The sequence below is a fragment of the Scardinius erythrophthalmus genome, assembly GCF_964197995.2.
Source record: "Scardinius erythrophthalmus genome assembly, chromosome: 20".
Classification (NCBI taxonomy): Eukaryota; Metazoa; Chordata; class Actinopteri; order Cypriniformes; family Leuciscidae; genus Scardinius; species Scardinius erythrophthalmus.
Genome location: NC_138240.1, coordinates 37,106,309 through 37,132,123, shown reverse-complemented (window position 1 = coordinate 37,132,123; position 25,815 = coordinate 37,106,309). Strand labels below are relative to the sequence as shown.

At 45.3% G+C, this 25,815-nt stretch overlaps 1 protein-coding gene across 3 annotated transcripts; it reads right to left on the bottom strand.

Annotated features, from left to right (window-relative positions):
- Positions 1 to 90: 90 nt before the first annotated feature.
- Positions 91 to 23,180, bottom strand: LOC308681261 (solute carrier family 35 member E2A). Of its 3 annotated transcripts, none has more exons than XR_014029008.1 (10): positions 22,879 to 23,102; positions 21,627 to 21,972; positions 19,088 to 19,223; positions 17,793 to 17,920; positions 16,615 to 16,735; positions 16,341 to 16,394; positions 16,073 to 16,145; positions 14,425 to 14,570; positions 1,949 to 2,301; positions 91 to 1,569 (listed from the first exon to the last, which is right to left on the bottom strand). XR_014029008.1 is itself a non-coding variant. In XM_081350000.1 (9 exons), the coding sequence occupies exons 2-9, from the start codon at positions 21,904 to 21,906 to the stop codon at positions 2,064 to 2,066; spliced, it is 1,176 nt and encodes a 391-aa protein (XP_081206126.1). In that variant the 5' UTR covers positions 21,907 to 21,972; positions 22,879 to 23,180; the 3' UTR covers positions 91 to 2,063. The 3 variants fall into 3 exon arrangements, 1 of the variants encoding a protein (XP_081206126.1); XR_014029009.1 differs by having other exon boundaries at positions 93 to 1,563; positions 22,879 to 23,048; XM_081350000.1 differs by having other exon boundaries at positions 91 to 2,301; positions 22,879 to 23,180.
- Positions 23,181 to 25,815: the final 2,635 nt, after the last annotated feature.

Genomic DNA, 25,815 nt, shown 5'->3' with positions numbered 1-25,815 from the left:
ATATGTAAAAAAAATATATAATTCTGCTTGACATTGACGATTTGTTGTATTGATTGAAAAACGAATGCAATAAAAACACATGAGCTTAATCACGATTTAATTTAATGATTTTATTATTGTTTTTTGTTGTTCTTATTACAAAATCAGCTTGTCATTAAAACAGTTTTTTTTACTCGCGTAATCAAATCTAATAATTTACATTTTATTGTGAATATTTCACATTCCCCGTAATCACGGAATGAACCACGTGACTACGCAGTTCGCGCCTCAGACATATGTTGATCTTTATTATTTTTTAACGTTTATTACTTTAGTTACTCGTTTGTACTTCTTGTTTCTCAAATGAAATAATACTACATAATGTATGATCATCACAAGATGTAGTCGATCAAAATGTCACAGGCCTACAGTTAAAATAGGCAAACATAATAAGGCCTTGTGTGCAATAAACCCGAGTACAAAACTTAAACGCTAAAACTTAGCCGGTGTTTTGCTAGTTTTAGTTGGTCTTTTAGCTGCAAAAATGCACAAATTTCGCACTGTATACATTTAATAAAGAAATGCAACATTAATTTGAATCCAAATGTTATCAATGCACAAATAAAGACCAAATTATACAGACGATTCCCATTAGTGGTTATTGTACATTATCAAAACGTACAGTACATCATTTTATATCAAGTCACCACAGTTTAGACATACATAACCTTGCCATTTCATCAAGTATTTGACAAATCTTCTGCTCCACAGAGATAAAACAGAGAGAACACATGGAATGAATCCTCTCATCCGTAAGGCAGACAAACACAGGGAAACTTCAAGTCATTTGATATTCTGGACACAATCTTAAAACTGCTCAGGCAAGTAAATCTCTGATGGGCCAGAGACAAAATAAGAGATGAGAAGGAAAACAATTCTGTCAGTTTCCTGTAACAAAACAGGCGATTAAACAAGATCACACACGAGCTGGACGAAGATTGTGGCTCGCTACAATCACTGCATTTCATATGTACAAAACCTGCTTGTCTTTTGTGGAATGAGAGACCAGTAAATTAACTTTATAAGAAATACTCTTAGAAAAACGTCATATTTCACCGTAAATCAAAATGTGTTTTTGCACAAAGATTTTTTACATTATTTTCTTGAGAATGAACCAGTGGGATTAAAATAAAGTGGCCTTAAAAACAGGCTTTATCGTCTAAATGCAAAATACGAGCTGGATATTTGCTGGTGAGAGTCACTCACTCACTCACATGTAGAAACACCATACGATATTGCAACGTTTCTTTAAGTCTCTTTTGGTTGTCAATAAACCATCCAAAAGCAGAAGTAGAATTATTGAGTCCCAAAACCACAGTTATATACAGTGAGGCATGATCCCGGTGAAACCTGAAGCTTTGATGATTGATTCCTGCGTTTTGGACCCACAGCCAGCTTTCACTGAGGTTAAAGGGATAGTTCACCCAAAAAGGAAAATTAGCCCATGATTTACTCACCCTGAAGTCATCATAGGTGTGTATGACACTCTTCTTTCAGACGAACACAATCAGAGTTATAAATATCCTGGCTCTTCCAAGCTTTATAATGGCCGTTTCTGTTTTGAAGTCCATCAAAGCGCATCCATGATGTGGCCTTTATTAACTTCCCGGAGCCTGTGGACGACTTTTGTCATAGATAGATGCACTTTTATCATGGATAGATGCACTTTTATATGGATAGATGCACTTTTATGATGGATAGATGCACTTTTATATGGATAGATGCACTTTTATATGGATAGATGCACTTTTATCATGGATAGATGCACTTTTATATGGATAGATGCACTATTATGATGGATAGATGCACTTTTTTCATGGATAGATGCACTTTCATGGACTTCAAAACAGAAATGTCAATCCACTTCCATTATAAAGCTTGGAAGAGCCAGGATATTATTTTAAATAACTGATTGTATTCGTCTGAAAGAAAAATGTCATATACACTAGGATGACTTGAGGGAGAGTAAATCATAGGGTAATTTTCATCTTTGTGTGAACGATCCCTTTAAAGGAAACGCAGGTTCATTTGGCAGACGTGACGTCGTCGCCGCCGTGAGTCATGTGCTTGTGCTCGGCCTCCGCTGATTGGCTGAGAGCGTGCTGGACGAGCGTGTCCCTCTGCATCTGCTTGGCCTTGTTATACAGCAGGACTCCCACGAACACCAGCACCGTCCCGGCCGCAGACACCACAGTAATGGAGTTACTGAACACGATGATGCTCAGCCAGATCGACAGCGCGTGCTTCACGGTGCTCGCCACACTACACACACACACAACACACAACACACAACACACAACACACACATCTCATCAGTTCACATCACATCACATCCTCCTTCCGTTCCATGAACAGAAAAGTTCAAAAGAACTGAAATAGAATCTTTTGTAACATTAGACCGTGTGAAGGAGGCATACCTGAATGTTACGGGTGAGACCGTGTGAAGGAGGCGCACCTGAATGTTACGGGTGAGAGCGTGTGAAGGAGGAGCACCTAATGTTACGGGTGAGAGCGTGTGAAGGAGGCGCACCTGAATGTCACGGGTGAGAGCGTGTGAAGGAGGCGCACCTGAATGTCACGGGTGAGAGCGTGTGAAGGAGGCGCACCTGAATGTTACGGGTGAGAGCGTGTGAAGGAGGAGCACCTGAATGTTACGGGTGAGAGCGTGTGAAGGAGGCGCACCTGAATGTCACGGGCGAGAGCGTGTGAAGGAGGAGCACCTGAATGTTACGGGTGAGAGCGTGTGAAGGAGGCGCACCTGAATGTCACGGGCGAGAGCGTGTGAAGGAGGAGCACCTGAATGTTACGGGTGAGAGCGTGTGAAGGAGGCGCACCTGAATGTCACGGGTGAGAGCGTGTGAAGGAGGCGCACCTGAATGTTACGGGTGAGAGCGTGTGAAGGAGGCGCACCTGAATGTTACGGGTGAGCGTGTGAAGGAGGCGCACCTGAATGTTACGGGCGAGAGCGTGTGAAGGAGGCGCACCTGAATGTCACGGGCGAGAGCGTGTGAAGGAGGAGCACCTGAATGTTACGGGTGAGAGCGTGTGAAGGAGGAGCACCTGAATGTCACGGGTGAGAGCGTGTGAAGGAGGCGCACCTGAATGTTACGGGTGAGACAGTGTGAAGGAGGCGCACCTAATGTTACGGGTGAGAGCGTGTGAAGGAGGCGCACCTGAATGTTACGGGTGAGACCGTGTGAAGGAGGAGCACCTGAATGTTACGGGTGAGAGTGTGTGAAGGAGGCGCACCTGAATGTTACGGGCGAGAGCGTGTGAAGGAGGCGCACCTGAATGTTACGGGCGAGAGCGTGTGAAGGAGGAGCACCTAATGTTACGGGTGAGAGCGTGTGAAGGAGGAGCACCTAATGTTACGGGTGAGAGCGTGTGAAGGAGGCGCACCTGAATGTCACGGGTGAGAGTGTGTGAAGGAGGCGCACCTGAATGTTACGGGCGAGAGCGTGTGAAGTAGGAGCACCTGAATGTCACGGGTGAGAGAGTGTGAAGGAGGCGCACCTGAATGTTACGGGTGAGAGTGTGTGAAGTAGGAGCACCTGAATGTCACGGGTGAGAGAGTGTGAAGGAGGCGCACCTGAATGTTACGGGTGAGAGAGTGTGAAGGAGGCGCACCTGAATGTCACGGGTGAGAGTGTGTGAAGGAGGCGCACCTGAATGTTACGGGCGAGAGCGTGTGAAGTAGGAGCACCTGAATGTCACGGGTGAGAGAGTGTGAAGGAGGCGCACCTGAATGTTACGGGCGAGAGCGTGTGAAGGAGGAGCACCTGAATGTCACGGGTGAGAGAGTGTGAAGGAGGCGCACCTGAATGTTACGGGTGAGAGTGTGTGAAGGAGGAGCACCTGAATGTTACGGGTGAGAGCGTGTGAAGGAGGAGCACCTGAATGTTACGGGTGAGAGCGTGTGAAGGAGGCGCACCTGAATGTTACGGGCGAGAGCGTGTGAAGGAGGAGCACCTGAATGTTACGGGTGAGAGCGTGTGAAGGAGGAGCACCTAATGTTACGGGTGAGAGCGTGTGAAGGAGGCGCACCTGAATGTTACGGGTGAGACCGTGTGAAGGAGGCGCACCTGAATGTTACGGGCGAGAGCGTGTGAAGGAGGAGCACCTGAATGTTACGGGTGAGAGCGTGTGAAGGAGGAGCACCTGAATGTCACGGGTGAGAGTGTGTGAAGGAGGCGCACCTGAATGTTACGGGCGAGAGCGTGTGAAGTAGGAGCACCTGAATGTCACGGGTGAGAGAGTGTGAAGGAGGCGCACCTGAATGTTACGGGCGAGAGCGTGTGAAGGAGGAGCACCTGAATGTCACGGGTGAGAGAGTGTGAAGGAGGCGCACCTGAATGTTACGGGTGAGAGTGTGTGAAGGAGGAGCACCTGAATGTTACGGGTGAGAGCGTGTGAAGGAGGAGCACCTGAATGTTACGGGTGAGAGCGTGTGAAGGAGGCGCACCTGAATGTTACGGGCGAGAGCGTGTGAAGGAGGAGCACCTGAATGTTACGGGTGAGAGCGTGTGAAGGAGGAGCACCTGAATGTTACGGGTGAGAGCGTGTGAAGGAGGCGCACCTGAATGTTACGGGTGAGACCGTGTGAAGGAGGCGCACCTGAATGTTACGGGCGAGAGCGTGTGAAGGAGGAGCACCTGAATGTTACGGGTGAGAGCGTGTGAAGGAGGAGCACCTAATGTTACGGGTGAGAGCGTGTGAAGGAGGCGCACCTGAATGTCACGGGCGAGAGCGTGTGAAGGAGGCGCACCTGAATGTTACGGGCGAGAGCGTGTGAAGGAGGCGCACCTGAATGTTACGGGTGAGAGCGTGTGAAGGAGGCGCACCTGAATGTTACGGGTGAGAGCGTGTGAAGGAGGAGCACCTAATGTTACGGGTGAGACCGTGTGAAGGAGGCGCACCTGAATGTTACGGGCGAGAGCGTGTGAAGGAGGAGCACCTAATGTTACGGGTGAGAGCGTGTGAAGGAGGAGCACCTAATGTTACGGGTGAGAGCGTGTGAAGGAGGCGCACCTGAATGTCACGGGTGAGAGTGTGTGAAGGAGGCGCACCTGAATGTTACGGGTGAGAGTGTGTGAAGGAGGCGCACCTGAATGTTACGGGTGAGACCGTGTGAAGGAGGCGCACCTGAATGTTACGGGTGAGAGCGTGTGAAGGAGGCGCACCTGAATGTTACGGGTGAGAGCGTGTGAAGGAGGAGCACCTAATGTTACGGGTGAGAGCGTGTGAAGGAGGCGCACCTGAATGTCACGGGCGAGAGCGTGTGAAGGAGGCGCACCTGAATGTCACGGGTGAGAGCGTGTGAAGGAGGCGCACCTGAATGTTACGGGTGAGACCGTGTGAAGGAGGCGCACCTGAATGTTACGGGTGAGAGTGTGTGAAGGAGGAGCACCTGAATGTTACGGGTGAGAGCGTGTGAAGGAGGCGCACCTGAATGTTACGGGTGAGAGCGTGTGAAGGAGGCGCACCTGAATGTTACGGGTGAGAGTGTGTGAAGGAGGAGCACCTGAATGTTACGGGTGAGAGCGTGTGAAGGAGGAGCACCTGAATGTTACGGGTGAGAGCGTGTGAAGGAGGCGCACCTGAATGTTACGGGTGAGAGCGTGTGAAGGAGGAGCACCTGAATGTTACGGGTGAGAGCGTGTGAAGGAGGAGCACCTGAATGTTACGGGTGAGAGCGTGTGAAGGAGGAGCACCTGAATGTCACGGGTGAGAGCGTGTGAAGGAGGAGCACCTGAATGTTACGGGTGAGAGCGTGTGAAGGAGGAGCACCTGAATGTCACGGGTGAGAGCGTGTGAAGGAGGAGCACCTGAATGTTACGGGTGAGAGCGTGTGAAGGAGGAGCACCTGAATGTTACGGGTGAGAGCGTGTGAAGGAGGAGCACCTGAATGTTACGGGTGAGAGCGTGTGAAGGAGGCGCACCTGAATGTTACGGGTGAGAGCGTGTGAAGGAGGAGCACCTGAATGTTACGGGTGAGAGCGTGTGAAGGAGGAGCACCTGAATGTCACGGGTGAGAGCGTGTGAAGGAGGAGCACCTGAATGTTACGGGTGAGAGCGTGTGAAGGAGGAGCACCTGAATGTTACGGGTGAGAGCGTGTGAAGGAGGAGCACCTGAATGTTACGGGTGAGAGCGTGTGAAGGAGGCGCACCTGAATGTTACGGGTGAGAGCGTGTGAAGGAGGCGCACCTGAATGTTACGGGCGAGAGCGTGTGAAGGAGGCGCACCTGAATGTTACGGGTGAGAGTGTGTGAAGGAGGAGCACCTGAATGTTACGGGTGAGAGCGTGTGAAGGAGGAGCACCTGAATGTTACGGGTGAGAGCGTGTGAAGGAGGCGCACCTGAATGTTACGGGTGAGAGCGTGTGAAGGAGGCGCACCTGAATGTTACGGGCGAGAGCGTGTGAAGGAGGCGCACCTGAATGTTACGGGTGAGAGCGTGTGAAGGAGGAGCACCTGAATGTTACGGGTGAGAGCGTGTGAAGGAGGCGCACCTGAATGTTACGGGTGAGAGTGTGTGAAGGAGGCGCACCTGAATGTTACGGGTGAGAGCGTGTGAAGGAGGCGCACCTGAATGTTACGGGCGAGAGCGTGTGAAGGAGGCGCACCTGAATGTTACGGGTGAGAGCGTGTGAAGGAGGAGCACCTGAATGTCACGGGTGAGAGCGTGTGAAGGAGGAGCACCTGAATGTTACGGGTGAGAGTGTGTGAAGGAGGCGCACCTGAATGTTACGGGTGAGAGCGTGTGAAGGAGGAGCACCTGAATGTTACGGGTGAGAGTGTGTGAAGGAGGAGCACCTGAATGTCACGGGTGAGAGCGTGTGAAGTAGGAGCACCTGAATGTTACGGGTGAGAGTGTGTGAAGGAGGAGCACCTGAATGTTACGGGTGAGAGCGTGTGAATGAGGAGCACCTGAATGTTACGGGTGAGAGTGTGTGAAGGAGGAGCACCTGAATGTCACGGGTGAGAGTGTGTGAAGGAGGAGCACCTGAATGTCACGGGTGAGAGCGTGTGAAGGAGGAGCACCTGAATGTCACGGGTGAGAGCGTGTGAAGGAGGCGCACCTGAATGTTACGGGTGAGAGCGTGTGAAGTAGGAGCACCTGAATGTTACGGGTGAGAGTGTGTGAAGGAGGAGCACCTGAATGTCACGGGTGAGAGCGTGTGAAGGAGGAGCACCTGAATGTCACGGGTGAGAGCGTGTGAAGGAGGAGCACCTGAATGTCACGGGTGAGAGCGTGTGAAGTAGGAGCACCTGAATGTTACGGGTGAGAGCGTGTGAAGGAGGAGCACCTGAATGTTACGGGTGAGAGCGTGTGAAGGAGGAGCACCTGAATGTTACGGGTGAGAGTGTGTGAAGGAGGCGCACCTGAATGTCACGGGTGAGTAGTGTTGTTTTTGGCAGCCTGTTTTAATTTTAGTTTTAGTCTAGTCTTTGTGTCAGGCTGCCATTTTAGTTTTTATTAGTTTTAGTCACATTCATACTCTTTTTAGTCTAGTCAAGTTTTAGTCGACGAAAACTGATGACATTTTAGTCTAGTTTTAGTCGACGAAAACTGATGACATTTTAGTCTAGTTTTAGTCAATGAAAATTGTATTTTAGTCTCTTTTTAGTAATGTGATTCTATTTAACCCAGTCAATATAGAATTTCTAACAAGGCTATCTTATTATAGGCTATTTAGTAGGCCTATATTTAGGGCTGTGACGGTGGCAGGTTTTTTTTTTACCACCGCGGTAATGGACAAACTACCGGCGGTGGTTGGGGGGTTATTAAAAAAAAAAAAACTCGTTTTATATTTCCACACAAAGACGCGTGATATACACTCTGCACTTTGAGAGGGATGTTGGACACAGGCAGGAAAACACGAAGATATCGATCTCTTTATATCTTTGTGTTTTCTACTTTATGTAAATTGGTTTGAAGAGCGAATTTTATCCTCCACAAGGGCGAAATATTTAGGCTATGTTTGAGATTGCGCTGCCAGAGAAAGTGAAACTAAAAATCACCCGCGCGTGTGAAACGCGCTTTACAACTAAACTTGACGCGCCCTATGTCTAATTTAACAAGCACAAACTGTGTTAAAAAGAATTTGACATGCAAGTACAAATGTAGGCTATCTGTCCTACAGCGTTTTTCTACTTTACCACAGTAAAGAATACGAATATAATAGGCCTAATTAAAAGCGAACCAAGAAACGTTTATAATAGGCCTACCTTTAGAAAATGGGTGAGTACGTGACGTGAGTGAAGATTTGGGAAAAGAAACAAGAGATTCCATGCAGGGGTGACTCTCAGTCACGATTTTTGGATATTCGATTACTTTATTTAATTATAGGATATCGAATAGATTGTGCGATTATTCTCTAAAATAAAATCTCCATGTTCTGGTGCTGATGCGGTGACGTGTTCATGTAACCAGAGACGCTGCCAATAACATGCAGCTATCACAAAGAACCGGCAAAAGTAATGATTATGAATGTGTCAAATATATCAATGAGACATTTTAATAGAATAACTAATGGAGTAATATATTGTTAAATTCGCTGATAATCGGGTGACCAGATCGCAATCCAGAATTTAAAGCCGACAAAGCTATGGGTTCACGAACAACTCTCTCATTCGTCGTGACGTTACATTTCGTCTCATCTCGTTTTGGTCAACGAAAATGAAGAGACATTTTAGCATAGTTTTTATTTTTTTTAAACCACATTTAGTCTCGTTTTTATTCGTCAACGATATTGCATTATACATGTATTTTAGTCATCGTCACATGACCATGCATTTACGTCTAGTCTCGTCTCGTTTTCGTCAGGTGATAACGGTTCGTTGACGACAACATTTCGTCATAATTTTCGTTGACGAAAGCAACACTACGGGTGAGAGCGTGTGAAGGAGGAGCACCTGAATGTCACGGGTGAGAGCGTGTGAAGGAGGAGCACCTGAATGTTAGGGGTGAGAGCGTGTGAAGGAGGAGCACCTGAATGTTACGGGTGAGAGCGTGTGAAGGAGGAGCACCTGAATGTTACGGGTGAGAGTGTGTGAAGGAGGAGCACCTGAATGTCACGGGTGAGAGTGTGTGAAGGAGGAGCACCTGAATGTCACGGGTGAGAGCGTGTGAAGGAGGAGCACCTGAATGTTACGGGTGAGAGCGTGTGAAGGAGGCGCACCTGAATGTCACGGGTGAGAGCGTGTGAAGGAGGAGCACCTGAATGTCACGGGTGAGAGCGTGTGAAGGAGGAGCACCTGAATGTTACGGGTGAGAGTGTGTGAAGGAGGAGCACCTGAATGTTACGGGTGAGAGCGTGTGAAGGAGGCGCACCTGAATGTTACGGGTGAGAGCGTGTGAAGGAGGAGCACTTGAATGTCACGGGTGAGAGCGTGTGAAGGAGGAGCACCTGAATGTTACGGGTGAGAGTGTGTGAAGGAGGAGCACCTGAATGTTACGGGTGAGAGCGTGTGAAGGAGGAGCACCTGAATGTTACGGGTGAGAGCGTGTGAAGGAGGCGCACCTGAATGTTACGGGTGAGAGCGTGTGAAGGAGGCGCACCTGAATGTTACGGGTGAGAGCGTGTGAAGGAGGAGCACCTGAATGTCACGGGTGAGAGCGTGTGAAGGAGGCGCACCTGAATGTCACGGGTGAGAGCGTGTGAAGGAGGCGCACCTGAATGTCACGGGTGAGAGCGTGTGAAGGAGGAGCACCTGAATGTTACGGGTGAGAGCGTGTGAAGGAGGCGCACCTGAATGTTACGGGTGAGAGCGTGTGAAGGAGGAGCACCTGAATGTTACGGGTGAGAGCGTGTGAAGGAGGAGCACCTGAATGTCACGGGTGAGAGCGTGTGAAGGAGGCGCACCTGAATGTTACGGGTGAGAGCGTGTGAAGGAGGAGCACCTGAATGTCACGGGTGAGAGCGTGTGAAGGAGGAGCACCTGAATGTTACGGGTGAGAGCGTGTGAAGGAGGCGCACCTGAATGTTACGGGTGAGAGCGTGTGAAGGAGGAGCACCTGAATGTCACGGGTGAGAGCGTGTGAAGTAGGCGCACCTGAATGTTACGGGTGAGAGCGTGTGAAGGAGGAGCACCTGAATGTTACGGGTGAGAGCGTGTGAAGTAGGCGCACCTGAATGTTACGGGTGAGAGCGTGTGAAGGAGGAGCACCTGAATGTTACGGGTGAGAGCGTGTGAAGGAGGAGCACCTGAATGTTACGGGTGAGAGCGTGTGAAGGAGGAGCACCTGAATGTTACGGGTGAGAGCGTGTGAAGTAGGCGCACCTGAATGTTACGGGTGAGAGCGTGTGAAGGAGGCGCACCTGAATGTTACGGGTGAGAGCGTGTGAAGTAGGCGCACCTGAATGTTACGGGTGAGAGCGTGTGAAGGAGGAGCACCTGAATGTTACGGGTGAGAGCGTGTGAAGGAGGAGCACCTGAATGTTACGGGTGAGAGCGTGTGAAGGAGGAGCACCTGAATGTCACGGGTGAGAGCGTGTGAAGGAGGAGCACCTGAATGTCACGGGTGAGAGCGTGTGAAGGAGGAGCACCTGAATGTCACGGGTGAGAGCGTGTGAAGGAGGCGCACCTGAATGTTACGGGTGAGAGCGTGTGAAAGAGGAGCACCTGAATGTTACGGGTGAGAGCGTGTGAAGGAGGAGCACCTGAATGTTACGGGTGAGAGCGTGTGAAGGAGGAGCACCTGAATGTTACGGGTGAGAGCGTTTGAAGGAGGAGCACCTGAATGTCACGGGTGAGAGTGTGTGAAGGAGGAGCACCTGAATGTTACGGGCGAGAGCGTGTGAAGGAGGCGCACCTGAATGTTACGGGTGAGAGCGTGTGAAGGAGGAGCACCTGAATGTTACGGGTGAGAGCGTTTGAAGGAGGAGCACCTGAATGTCACGGGTGAGAGTGTGTGAAGGAGGAGCACCTGAATGTTACGGGTGAGAGCGTGTGAAGGAGGAGCACCTGAATGTTACGGGTGAGAGCGTGTGAAGGAGGAGCACCTGAATGTTACGGGTGAGAGCGTTTGAAGGAGGAGCACCTGAATGTCACGGGTGAGAGTGTGTGAAGGAGGAGCACCTGAATGTTACGGGTGAGAGCGTGTGAAGGAGGAGCACCTGAATGTTACGGGTGAGAGAGTGTGAAGGAGGAGCACCTGAATGTTACGGGTGAGAGCGTTTGAAGGAGGAGCACCTGAATGTCACGGGTGAGAGCGTGTGAAGGAGGCGCACCTGAATGTTACGGGTGAGAGCGTGTGAAGGAGGAGCACCTGAATGTCACGGGTGAGAGCGTGTGAAGGAGGAGCACCTGAATGTCACGGGTGAGAGCGTGTGAAGGAGGAGCACCTGAATGTCACGGGTGAGAGCGTGTGAAGGAGGCGCACCTGAATGTCACGGGTGAGAGCGTGTGAAGGAGGAGCACCTGAATGTCACGGGTGAGAGCGTGTGAAGGAGGAGCACCTGAATGTCACGGGTGAGAGCGTGTGAAGGAGGAGCACCTGAATGTCACGGGTGAGAGCGTGTGAAGGAGGAGCACCTGAATGTCACGGGTGAGAGCGTGTGAAGGAGGCGCACCTGAATGTCACGGGTGAGAGCGTGTGAAGGAGGACCTGAATGTCACGGGTGAGAGCGTGTAAAGGAGGAGCACCTGAATGTTACGGGTGAGAGCGTGTGAAGGAGGAGCACCTGAATGTCACGGGTGAGAGTGTGTGAAGGAGGCGCACCTGAATGTCACGGGTGAGAGTGTGTGAAGGAGGCGCACCTGAATGTCACGGGTGAGAGCGTGTGAAGGAGGCGCACCTGAATGTCACGGGTGAGAGCGTGTGAAGGAGGAGCACCTGAATGTCACGGCTGAGAGCGTGTGAAGGAGGAGCACCTGAATGTCACGGCTGAGAGCGTGTGAAGGAGGAGCACCTGAATGTTACGGGCGAGAGCGTGTGAAGGAGGAGCACCTGAATGTCACGGGTGAGAGAGTGTGAAGGAGGCGCACCTGAATGTCACGGGTGAGAGCGTGTGAAGGAGGCGCACCTGAATGTCACGGGTGAGAGCGTGTGAAGGAGGAGCACCTGAATGTCACGGGTGAGAGAGTGTGAAGGAGGCGCACCTGAATGTCACGGGTGAGAGAGTGTGAAGGAGGCGCACCTGAATGTCACGGGTGAGAGCGTGTGAAGGAGGCGCACCTGAATGTTACGGGTGAGAGCGTGTGAAGGAGGAGCACCTGAATGTTACGGGTGAGAGCGTGTGAAGGAGGAGCACCTGAATGTCACGGGTGAGAGCGTGTGAAGGAGGCGCACCTGAATGTCACGGGTGAGAGAGTGTGAAGGAGGCGCACCTGAATGTCACGGGTGAGAGCGTGTGAAGGAGGCGCACCTGAATGTCACGGGTGAGAGCGTGTAAAGGAGGAGCACCTGAATGTTACGGGTGAGAGCGTGTGAAGGAGGAGCACCTGAATGTCACGGGTGAGAGCGTGTGAAGGAGGAGCACCTGAATGTCACGGGTGAGAGCGTGTAAAGGAGGAGCACCTGAATGTTACGGGTGAGAGCGTGTGAAGGAGGAGCACCTGAATGTCACGGGTGAGAGTGTGTGAAGGAGGCGCACCTGAACGTCACGGGTGAGAGTGTGTGAAGGAGGAGCACCTGAATGTCACGGGTGAGAGAGTGTGAAGGAGGCGCACCTGAACGTCACGGGTGAGAGCGTGTGAAGGAGGCGCACCTGAATGTCACGGGTGAGAGAGTGTGAAGGAGGCGCACCTGAACGTCACGGGTGAGAGTGTGTGAAGGAGGAGCACCTGAATGTCACGGGTGAGAGTGTGTGAAGGAGGCGCACCTGAACGTCACGGGTGAGAGTGTGTGAAGGAGGAGCACCTGAATGTCACGGGTGAGAGAGTGTGAAGGAGGCGCACCTGAACGTCACGGGTGAGAGTGTGTGAAGGAGGAGCACCTGAACGTCACGGGTGAGAGCGTGTGAAGGAGGCGCACCTGAATGTCACGGGTGAGAGAGTGTGAAGGAGGCGCACCTGAATGTCACGGGTGAGAGAGTGTGAAGGAGGCGCACCTGAATGTCACGGGTGAGAGCGTGTGAAGGAGGCGCACCTGAATGTTACGGGTGAGAGCGTGTGAAGGAGGAGCACCTGAATGTCACGGGTGAGAGAGTGTGAAGGAGGCGCACCTGAATGTTACGGGTGAGAGCGTGTGAAGGAGGCGCACCTGAACGTCACGGGTGAGAGTGTGTGAAGGAGGAGCACCTGAATGTTACGGGTGAGAGCGTGTGAAGGAGGAGCACCTGAATGTCACGGGTGAGAGCGTGTGAAGGAGGAGCACCTGAATGTTACGGGTGAGAGCGTGTGAAGGAGGAGCACCTGAATGTCACGGGTGAGAGCGTGTGAAGGAGGAGCACCTGAATGTCACGGGTGAGAGAGTGTGAAGGAGGCGCACCTGAATGTCACGGGTGAGAGAGTGTGAAGGAGGCGCACCTGAATGTCACGGGTGAGAGCGTGTGAAGGAGGCGCACCTGAATGTTACGGGTGAGAGCGTGTGAAGGAGGAGCACCTGAATGTCACGGGTGAGAGCGTGTGAAGGAGGAGCACCTGAATGTCACGGGTGAGAGCGTGTGAAGGAGGAGCACCTGAATGTTACGGGCGAGAGCGTGTGAAGGAGGCGCACCTGAATGTCACGGGTGAGAGCGTGTGAAGGAGGAGCACCTGAATGTCACGGGTGAGAGCGTGTGAAGGAGGCGCACCTGAATGTCACGGGTGAGAGCGTGTGAAGGAGGCGCACCTGAATGTTACGGGTGAGAGCGTGTGAAGGAGGAGCACCTGAATGTCACGGGTGAGAGCGTGTGAAGGAGGAGCACCTGAATGTCACGGGTGAGAGCGTGTGAAGGAGGAGCACCTGAATGTTACGGGCGAGAGCGTGTGAAGGAGGCGCACCTGAATGTCACGGGTGAGAGCGTGTGAAGGAGGAGCACCTGAATGTTACGGGCGAGAGCGTGTGAAGGAGGCGCACCTGAATGTCACGGGTGAGAGCGTGTGAAGGAGGCGCACCTGAATGTCACGGGTGAGAGCGTGTGAAGGAGGAGCACCTGAATGTTACGGGCGAGAGCGTGTGAAGGAGGCGCACCTGAATGTCACGGGTGAGAGCGTGTGAAGGAGGAGCACCTGAATGTTACGGGTGAGAGCGTGTGAAGGAGGAGCACCTGAATGTCACGGGTGAGAGCGTGTGAAGGAGGCGCACCTGAATGTCACGGGTGAGAGCGTGTGAAGGAGGCGCACCTGAATGTCACGGGTGAGAGCGTGTGAAGGAGGAGCACCTGAATGTTACGGGTGAGAGCGTGTGAAGGAGGCGCACCTGAATGTTACGGGCGAGAGCGTGTGAAGGAGGCGCACCTGAATGTCACGGGTGAGATGCGGCCCATGAGCGCGTAGGCCGTGACGCTCTGCAAGTGGAAGAGGACGCCGTCGAACAGCAGAAGCAGAACCACGTCCTGAGAGAGATTGAAGCTCTGCTCGCTCTTCCCGATCGCCGGCAGATCCTGCGGGACACAAAGTATTACTGTGAAAAAATGATATTAGAAATATTACATCAGTGTGTGTTTTTTCACCCCGACTCAATGTAGTGCTGTTCTGTTAGATGTAAGTTTATTCATGTATTTACTTTAATCAAATTATTTCAATCAAGTGTAATAATTTCTGCCTCACTAACACTACAGATTCTCATGTATGACGGCACAAGCATTACTGTGAAAAATTGATGTTAGAATTAATACATCATTGCGTGTTTTTCCCCCCGACTAGATATGAGTTTACTTTAATTAAATTATTTCAATCATGTGTAATATTTTTAATAAATTTCCTTTATTTATTTTAATTAGTTCCCTAGTTTAATTATTTTTTATTTTACACTGCTTTTCTTTTTATTTAAATATTTTTTTATTTATTCAGTTGTATCTACTGTATTTATTTTATTTACTTAAATCATTATTTTATTTTACTTTATTTACTTTTTATTTATTTTAATCATTATTTAAATTAAATGTTTTTATTTATATAGTTATTTACTTTTTATTTACATCAAATATTATTTATCCTAATAATTTTTTTTATTTCTTTTAATTAAATGTTTTTATTATGTGGTTATTTATTTTTCATTTATTTAATCAATTTATTTAAGCCTAATGTATTAATTTAAATAAAAATGTATTTTATTGTAATATTTTGTATTTTAATTAATTTATTCATTTATTTAGCTACTTAATCTTATTTTTTTATTTTTACATTTTACACTACTTTTCTATTTATTTAAATCAAATTGTATTTATTTAGTTTTACTAAATTAATTTATTTTATTTATGCTAATTTTTTTTTCATTAAATGTAGTTATTGTGTTTTATTTTAATAATTATATTTATTTATTTAAATGTTTTTATGTGGTTGTGTATTTTCCATTTAAATCAAATTGTATTTATTTAATTAAAGCAGAACTCGGCATCTCTAGCGAACTCTAGTCACTTCTTCGCTGATTTTCCCTTTTGTTGTTGCATGTTTTCCCCACGAGCTCCCCCTACAGCTGGGGGGGGGGGGCGTATATTTCACAACACGGTCGTAAAAAACTCACTTGCGGCCCCTCCTCCCCCTCTCTACCGCTGCTCATGTGCGTGTGTTGTGATCGGAGCAAGCCAACTGTATCGTGTGGAGCTGTGTGTACCGAGGTGGGTAATCTGGTAATACATCATACATGCGTTACCAAGTTCTGCTTTAATTTATTTCAGTCCATCAATTCATTATGTATTTGTATTTAAATACAATTATAGTTATATATTATTTATGTCAATCAATTTATTTGAGTCTATTTAATTATTATTATCAAATTATTAACTTAATTTATTATAATTTTTCTTTACATTTTACAAGATTGCCATTTACCTGCGAGTAAAGGGATAGTTGTTTTAATTCGGGTCGATGTGTGTTAACACGTTTGTGATGCAGTCAGCGTTTAATAAAAGCGGCTCTCGGACGTGTGTTTGCAGGGACTGACCATCAGGAAGATCCAGGCAGGAATGAGCATGACCATAGCGGCGGCACTGGTGTAAAACTGCAGCTCTGGAGGACTAGAAACACACACACACACACACACACACACACACACACACACACATCAAAGTGCTTCTATCGCTCGGTTCTTCATGTTTCTTCACCTGTGTTTGGATTTAAGAGTCTCTACTCTTCCAGAAGAGACGTGATAGCGCCCCCTATTGTACAACACTGAACACACACACACACACACACACACACACAGAACTCACCTGAACTTATACTTGTCCCCACTCAGCAGCTTCTTGGAAAACACATTCTGTAAGCTGAGAGAGGGAGAGTGTGTATTAGATGAGGTTTACTGTGGTGTGTGTGTGTGTGTGTGTGTGTGTGTGTGTGTGTGTGTGTGTGTGAAGGAGATTGTGTGAGCTGTGTGTGTGTGTGTGTGTGTGTGTGAGTGAGTGAGTGAGTGAGTGAGTGTGTGTGTGTGTGAAGGAGAGTGTGTGTGTGTGTGTGTGTGTGTGTGTGTGTGTGTGTGTGTAGCACCAGTCCATGATGTTGGTGGAGAGCGCGGCGGAGAATCCCAGCATGTTGAAGCTGATCTCAGTGGCAGTGCAGAGCGCCAGACCCAACATCACAGGAATCAGGGACACGTTCACCCAGAAACCTGACACACACACACACACACACACACACACACACACAGTTGATCAGGCTTCTAGACGACTGATAACTTTTTCACTCTACTAAAGCACACAAATACCTTAATCTGTTTGCATATATTGAGGAAACATGCTAATTTTACAAAAGTTATTCAGCCGTGAGGAGTGAGTGATTTTCTCTTTGTCTTTAGTTCATGACCCCAGTTATTGCAAGCTGTTGCAATATGCATATCGCGATATGTACATTTGCGATGTTTTGATATATTGTGCAGCCCAAATTAGTGTTTGACATAATTCTGTATTTTTGGCTAAGCAGAATGATGAATATTTCTATTGCCCTGTGCATTATGGAGCAGGACCGAGTCCTCATGTTCAAATGTATTGTGACATCTCTACTAGATTGAGCCGATTGAGTTTCTGCCACTGAATAAACATAATAAAGGTAACTGTGACTTTTTTACTCGCACAAATCTGACATTTTTTCTTGCAATTGCAAATTTACATTTCGTAATTCAGTCTTTAAAGCTCACAGTAAGCAAGTTTATATCTCATAATTTTGAGAAAAAAATTGTTAGAGAAAAAAATAACAGAATTGTGAGAAAACGAAAATCAGAATTGAAAGAGAAAAAAGTCTGAATTGCAAAAATGAAAAGTCTGAATTGCGAGAGAAAAAATCTGAATTGCAAGTTTATATCAATTCTGAAGGGGAAAAAAGTCAGGATTGCGAGAAAAAAAAAATCTAAATTGCAACAAAAAAAAGTTGTAATTGCGAGAGAGAAAAGAAATCCCAGAATTGTGAGAGAAAAGTCTGAATTGTGTTTATATGAATTCTGAGAAAAAAAAAGCAGAATTCCGAGACAAAAAGTTCTTAAAATGAAAACAAGCTTCCACACTCTGGTCCCTCCCTCAGTGCATGTCTGTGGGATTAATCCTGTTTTCTTCCACTGAGTCTGAGTGCGATCCCTCAGAGCCGTTACAGCTTACAGTACAGTTACAGTTGTGTGTGTTTTGCACGGTCAGTCGTGCACAGGATCTCGTGGATGCCGTCGTGTGTGTGTTCACCTGTGTATTCTCCCAGAATGAGGCGGGACATGATGACGGTGAAGATAGGAGCCGAACTCTTCACCGTCTCCGCGAACGACACGGCCACGTTCTTCAGACTGACCAAACCCAGCACTACCGTCGTGAACCTGCAACACACAGGAGGAGGAGGATGAGCCGTTCGACCCGTCAAACAAGTCCCACCGGATTTTCCTTAATCCATCAAGCCGATCCGAAGCACAGTTCGCTTTTGTTCTACTTTACATGCCTGTTTTTTGTCAAATTCTCCCTCATCCACTTTACACTCAAACATTTCCATGTTAAATACGCACACATGCAACATCACATCACCTATATTTTGTGTAGAGAATCCTCACATCCCACACTAACCGGCATTAAAGGAGTCGTTCACTTCAGAATTAAAATTTCCTGATAATCTACTCTCCTCCTCGTCATCCAAGATGTTCATGTCTGTCTTTCTTCAGTGGAAGAAAAGAAATGAAGGTTTTTGAGGAAAACACTCCAGGATGTTTCTCCATATAGTGTCATCAATGGGGTCCAACGGGTCGAAGGTCCAGATGTGAGTTTCAGTGCAGCTTCAAAGTCTCGACACGATCCAGCCGAGGAATAAGAGTCTCATCTAGACAAACCAGCGGACATTTTATGACATAATAAACATTTATATACTTTTGAACAACAAATGCTCGTCTTGCTCTCGCTGTGATGCGTCACACATTACGTGATCAGGTTGAAAGGTCAAGCGTGACATAGGTGTAAGTACAGACCCAGTGTTTACAAAGAGAACTTGCAAAGACTAAATCAAACCTCATTTACATAAAATAAATAAATAAAATGTAAAACAACAATGTCGGACGATTTTGAAGTTGGAGGAGAAAAAGGTTTTTGCCCTACTCTACATTTATGACCCGGCTCACGCGTGACCTTTCACCCTGATTACGTAATGTGTGGCGCATCACAGCTAGTGCAAGACCAGCATTTGTGGTTCAAAAGTATATTAATGTTTATTACGTTATAAAATGTTTGTCTAGATAAGACTCTTATTCCTCGGCTGGATCGTGTCGAGACTTTGAAGCTGCACTGAAACTCACATCTGGACCTTCGACCCGTTGGACCCCATTGAAGACACTATATGGAGGAACATCCTGGAGAGTTTTCATCAAAAACCTTCATTTCTTTTCCAATGAAGAAAGACATGAACATGTTGGATGACATGGAGGAGAGTGACCTAATTAAGAAGTGAACTACACCTTTAACGGAGTTATGTGTGTTGTACACTCACACACACACACACACACCTCATGAGTCCCACAAACAGCATGATCATGATGAAGTTGGAGGGGTATTCGGCGCGGGACTTGTGCTGGTAGAGCGGACACGGCACCAACATCTTACCACAGCCGATCACTGTCGTGGAGAGCATCTGGACGGCACCTAAACACACAAACACACACACTCATGCACAGAGGAACGTGAGGTAAAGACTAATAAATTGTTTTAGTTTAATCTAGTTAATCTCATGAAAACATTTCAGGTCGGAAATCAGGGAAAATATTAAACTACACTTTGCACAAATAAAATGACGGCTTTCGGGATATTTTACGTTTGCATTGTGATATACAAATTCTCATTACAGCAAAAAAAGCCAGATTTAGTGTTGTAACACATCAGTAACTTTTATTTCGATAGTCCACTTTATTGGACAGTATATCGAGTTTGTACGATATATATAAATAAATGATCTAGGATGAGGCAATATAGTTTACATTAATATGCAGTAGTTTGATATTACGAGCGCATCTGGACACAGGCTGAGCTTTAGCTTGTCCTAAACATGAGACGTGCTTCATTTGAAGAGCTTCATAATAACTCCTAATTCATAAGCTGACATGCAAGTCTTACTGCAAAATATTAAATTGTATCTGAATATCATGAACAGAAATCAACAGGCTAAAGAACACTTACACAAGGAGCGTTTGCCTGTGGTTTAAAAACACCGAAAACAACTAGACGAACTGATATAAACTTGCATTATTAAAGACAAGTAAACACTCAGTAATTAAAAAAGAACAAATAAAAAATTAGCAATCACAAAAATAAATACAACCGAACAAAGATATGACTGAAATAAACAGGTTTTTAAGATTGTCAGGTATTCGGGTTCAGAAACTGTAATCAAGTGAAAAAAATCACATATACATTAAAAATATAGTTACAAAAGTATTATATAGTAAATAATATATAATATTAGGCTACTGTCACTTTAAGAGCTGCACGGATCCAATAAACTGTTACACACGCGTTTTCCTTCTCAACTGTTTACACTCACTTAAGACATAACCGACTGCGTTTATGAGGATATTTTAACATATATTTGTGTGTTTTTGTCTGTTCAAGTGCAAAAACACACGGAAGAGAACCTGTCTCGCACTATACAGTATATAAGACGAATTTCTGAGCGCACGACGTATTGGATGCGTGGGAAACACCGTGCGAGCCTTCTTGCGCTTGAAAGGTTTAAAGTCATTTAATTTTGGATTTAGAATATTTATATAATAAATTAGATTTTTGAAATATTTGTTGCTGGACATTGAATATGCCATATGCCAAATATATGTTGTTACAATATTAGAGTGTAATACGATTGTAATCCTTTTTTGCCCATAATATACGTATATAGCATAGCCTACATGGTTTCATTTACTTTATTTTGTTTTGATAGCCTTCATTGTTTGTAGGCAAGTTTTTTTTTTTTATCAAAATAGAAAAAAGTAGAAAATACAGAGATATGATTTTCTGTCCAGAGAGTATGGAGATAAAATGTGCTTGAATAATGTCACAGTGCAAACCGTCTCAAACCTCTTGACAAACTTTTCCAGGACATGAAATTTAAAGTCCCCCTGTGGTGTAACTCCAGCTTTTACTGTTGTTTGAGTCTGTGTGGTGTTTTTAATAGGGATGGGCATTCGATTAAATTTTCTTAGTCGATCGTCGGGAGAATTAACGATCGACTATCGATTAATCATTAATATTTTTAAACTGAAATTCATTATTTCTTTAACTTTTTATAAATTAAAAATGCAATGAAAATACAAAAATACAGTTTGTTTGTCCTCGATGAGATCTTTATTACAAGAAGATCAACTTGTGGCAGTGAAACTGGACGTTCGGTAGACTTGAAGATATGCCCTGTGGTGCTCTAAACCAGCGGAGCCTGCAGCTGCGAGCCGGCGGTCTTGAACAGAGACCCATGGCCACTTCATCCGCTTTCTGTGATCGGATAGCTATCCGATCGTGAAAAGACCAGGTGTTATTTCCTCCTTAAAACTGCAGTGAACCAAAGACAGTCTCAAAAACACGCTTTGAAATCGCTGGTGTTTCTGACGTCACAAACTACCTTGTAACCAATCAGATCAACGTGTGATCGTCAACCAGTGGATCTCTGAGCTGAGTGAGTGAGTGGAGGCGGGGCTCATTTGCATATTCATAGAACAGCGCATACTAAATAAGGCACGGGTGTCGAGTTACATTACATTTTTTTCAAGATAAAAGCGTCTAAATATGTCATTTTGGTGATCAAAGATGAGTTTTAAGGGCTAAAATGATTGAGTACAGGGGGACTTTAATCTTATTTCACGTGGGAACCCTGGAAATATAATGGAGAAGCTCGATCTGATCGTGTTCTTCCCCCATCGCCTGAATAGAGGCCAAATTCACTTACATGCTTTGTTTGCCGAGACAGAGGTTTATTGCACTTATCTTTGTTTGAGAATCAGCGTTTACAGACGGCTAAGTCAGAGCGTAATTGCGCGGGAAGGACACATCTGGGAAACCTACCCAGCATGCTCGGCTCTCCCTCCAGCAGAGAGAGGATGTACTTGTTGAGGAAGAGCGTGCAGAAGCTGAAGAAGTACCAGAGCGCCAGGTACGTCAGAGCCCTGGAGTTCCACACGCCGGCGTCGTCCTCGATCACCGTGGTCTCGGTGATGGTGATCTTCAGGACCGGCTCTCCCGGCGTGCTCTCGCTGCGGGACAGCATCACCCGCTCCGGACGCGGCCGGAAGCTGCCGAACGAGGGCCAGAACAAGGACTTCCCGGAGCGCTCGCTGCCGGCCATGGTGCGGGAAGACGGTGGCAAACTCCAGGAGTAATGAAGCAATGACACAACACATGAGAAGGAACTCTGCGAACACAGGAAAATAAGCTCATGATTCTACTCCAAAACTCCAGACCGTCATGATATACTAGATCGCTAAAGTCAGCTTAATTTTATTCATGGAATATCACAGTGTTTATTATAAATGATTTATTGATGCACATCACTGAATCAGAATAAGTTCCTCTCGCAGCATCTCTTCTCTGATGATGTGGGCGGAGCAACCTGTCACTCACATGAGATCAGCCAATAGCAAACCACAACCATCCAATCAATTCTCCACGGACACAATCAAGCCCCGCCCACATTTGTTCTTGTTCGGTAAGCGTTTCACTCGATTATACGACACAATAGAGAAGAAAAGACCAGCGTAAAACATCCCTTTCATGACACACCTTAATTAAACGGATCTAATCCAAATATTATGTAAAGCTGATGGGTGTATGTGAACACAAAAGCATACATTAATAATTAATAAATGACACAAATAGCATGAAATAAGTGTGACCGGTTTGTATCAGAAATGTCACATCAGGAACATGTACAAACATGTATGCACACACTAAGCGCATTGTATCAAATGACTCATTTCAATCGTACATAGTTAAAGACAATTAATATAAAGTAGGACCTTGCTAAGTTACTTTTTTACGTGTCTTTAAGTGAGTGTTCAAATACTTATGAGTATTTATGAATGTTACATGTGCTCCGAGCTAGTTTATGTACTTATGTCTTGTATGTTTGTCTAATCTAACTTATTTGTTTAATTTGGGTTATGATTATTTAAAGGACATAAAAGCCTATTCTTCTAAACAATACATTACAAATAAAGATCAAAGATCATTTAAGACTCTATTCCGCTTCATGTAAGATATCTGCACGAACAAACAACAGTATGAAGTGATACTGTTAAACAGAAACATGATACTCTACCCAATGTGTTCATCCGACACATTTAATCCGCATGGAAACACGCTTCATCTTCGGAGCTCTTTCACATTCTCTCATGGAAGCAGTGGCTGAAGTTCAGCTGAAATCATGAGGATCGGGATCTATCGACACGTCTTCACTGCACTGATCCTCTTTTCCTGATGTTTGTGCATAAGCTGCGTGACTCTGCGCAGTGTAACAAAGAGGAAATGCTTTTGTTTTCAATCGCTCTGCGCACTTGGAGCGCAGCTTTGACTGGGGAAACTACATGAACGTCAAGATGCGGAAGTTGGATTTTTGTTATTGCAAATTAAAGCAGAGAATGTCTAATAGGAAGAGAATTGGCACTCTCTGCTTACTTCCGGGTTCTGGATTGGTTGCAGTAACACGTCTCTGTCCATGCGGGGGCGCTCGCGAGCGAGTGCAGAATGAATGGAGGTCTATGGCGAAAAACCCTCAAAACCCACTTTTCTCAGGATATAATTTTTTGTCTAGTAATTTGAATGTTGTATTCGAAAGAAGATGCAAAGAAATTACACATTGCTGGGTGTTAGATTTTTTTAGAGTCACTTATTTGGTTTAAAAAGTCTTTTAAAATGTCAATGACGTCAGAATGCTGACGTCATTAGCAGAATGCTAGCGTGTTATGGGCAACAACAACTCAACCTGTAAGAAATAGAAAAGAAATAAGTACTCGTTCATTCAACTTTCGACCTATAACCCATGTTGAACTTGCAAAACCTACAATAAAATCTGAGATTTCTCAATGGCAATCGGGTGAAAGAGACACATTTAGCCGTCTAGCCCCATTGACTCCCATTCAGTCTGCACTCGCTCGCGATCACCCCCAGTGGAATTCTAATGGAACTGCAACCAAAATCAATACAATGGGGCTGAATAGGGAGTGCCAAGGCTCTCCGTAGACGGGCTCTGATTAAAGGTTACAGACATTAACAGTGAGAAGAAACACAGATGAGGAGACATCATAAGAGAACAAATTAGGCTACACAAATCAAATCAATACATTATTACATTTTGTCAATATGAAAAATTAAAGGTTCTTTAAAACAGACTCAAGGATATTATATGTTTTAGAAACCGTTGAGTTCAAAGGTTTTATATTATTATTATTATTATTATTATTATTAAAGTGTATTTACATCGAATATTAGATTTATGTTTCCAGTAAGGATTGTTTGCAAAAAAAGAATGAGACAAGATAAAATACTCAAGGAAATAATTTCTACTATAAAAAGAATGAGCAATCACAAGCTGATATCAATATTTTATTTGAATTACTAGCTGAATTGGACCATATCTATCAAAATTTGGCACAGGGAGCTTTTGTTCTTTCTAGGTATATAAACTTAAAATTAATGATCAGATCTTTGAAGACCTCAAGCTCTTTTATGTTGGCTTCTTATATACAAACTTTCCCCCCACAAACAGTTAATTTGCAATAATAAAAATGGTTAAATATAATAAATCAATCTACGACAACTGGGTTAAAAATGATATTCTACTGGTATCACAACTGATAAATAACGAGGGCTACTTATTTACATATATTGAGTTTTTAAAGACATTTGGGATTCCGATATCTCCACGAGAATATAGCATCGTTTCTGATGCAATACCAGTAATGAACCTCATAAGCTATCACTAGCCCCGTTTACATGTAGCATTGTATTCCGATTATAACCAGGTGCAAGTCCAATCAGAATGAAAATGCTCCATGTCAACACCTCAATCGGAATAAAAATGCTCAAACCGATTGAAATTTCAGTCGGATTGAAGGGGGTGGAATAAACCTTTTCATGAACCGATCAAACGAATTACACCATGTAAACGAGCTGATCCGATTACTTTGAGCGTACGTCTTTCTGCGCATGCCTGGTTTTGCGCCAGATAATTCTGTCAGCTAACATTATGCCTTCTGTTTGTGATCCGTTGTGGATTCAGATCACCGTATAAGGTAGGAATATTTATACCCGATGCAAAAAACTATGCGCGCTAACCAAGGGCGTAACTTTGGGTCTACCATTGGGGGGTTAAACTCGCTGCATATTTATTAATTTATTTATTGAATAATTTTCTTGTGTAAAAGGTAATTTGCCGTTCCTGTTTTAGAAATACATTGTGATACTTTTACTGATTTAGGCTACTTAACGTAAATGCAGTTGTTCACTTGACTATTTATGCCATAATGACACAGTGTTTAAGCACTAGCCAGCAGTGGCAGCTTCCAATTAATTGATTTTTTGTGTGTTCAATATCTTATAAAAAAAAAAAAAAAAAAAAAAAAAAAACTTAAAGATTAATCAATTGCATCACTGTATTGGCACCTACATGCAGCAAATGTATTATGCACAATTCAACTCTCAATATTACAATATAGGGTGGCACACTGGAGTGCAGCTTGCACCTTTATTCTGAACAGATTTCACATATTGGTGGGCATCACCAAAACTCACCATCCACTAACAAAATCTTTAAGTTTATCTGTTAAAATGTATTTTATTAACATCACATTTTAAAAACTTAACATCAAATAACAGCATTAAAAACTTTCAAAGAGAGAAAATGAAAGTGCAATTATATTATCACTTTGCATGAAATAAGACTCAAAAGTAGATAAAAAAAAATTGTGTTTGCATTTAGCCTCTGATAACATCAAATTCAGAAACTGGGAAAGTGTGGACTAGTTGTGCTTTGATTCATTTTGTCACTTTGCAAACTGCAAAAAGAACAAAAAAATTATAAAAAAATAAAAATTATGATAATAATCTCAAATTGAGCCGGAGGTGGTAAATTCCTAATAATTTACGTATTTTTGTTTTTAGGTATTTTAAGATAACTTACCTAAAATACGTTGCGCATACAACTAACGCGATCGTTATAAAGGTGTTTAAACAACAAAACACATCCACTTGCACATAT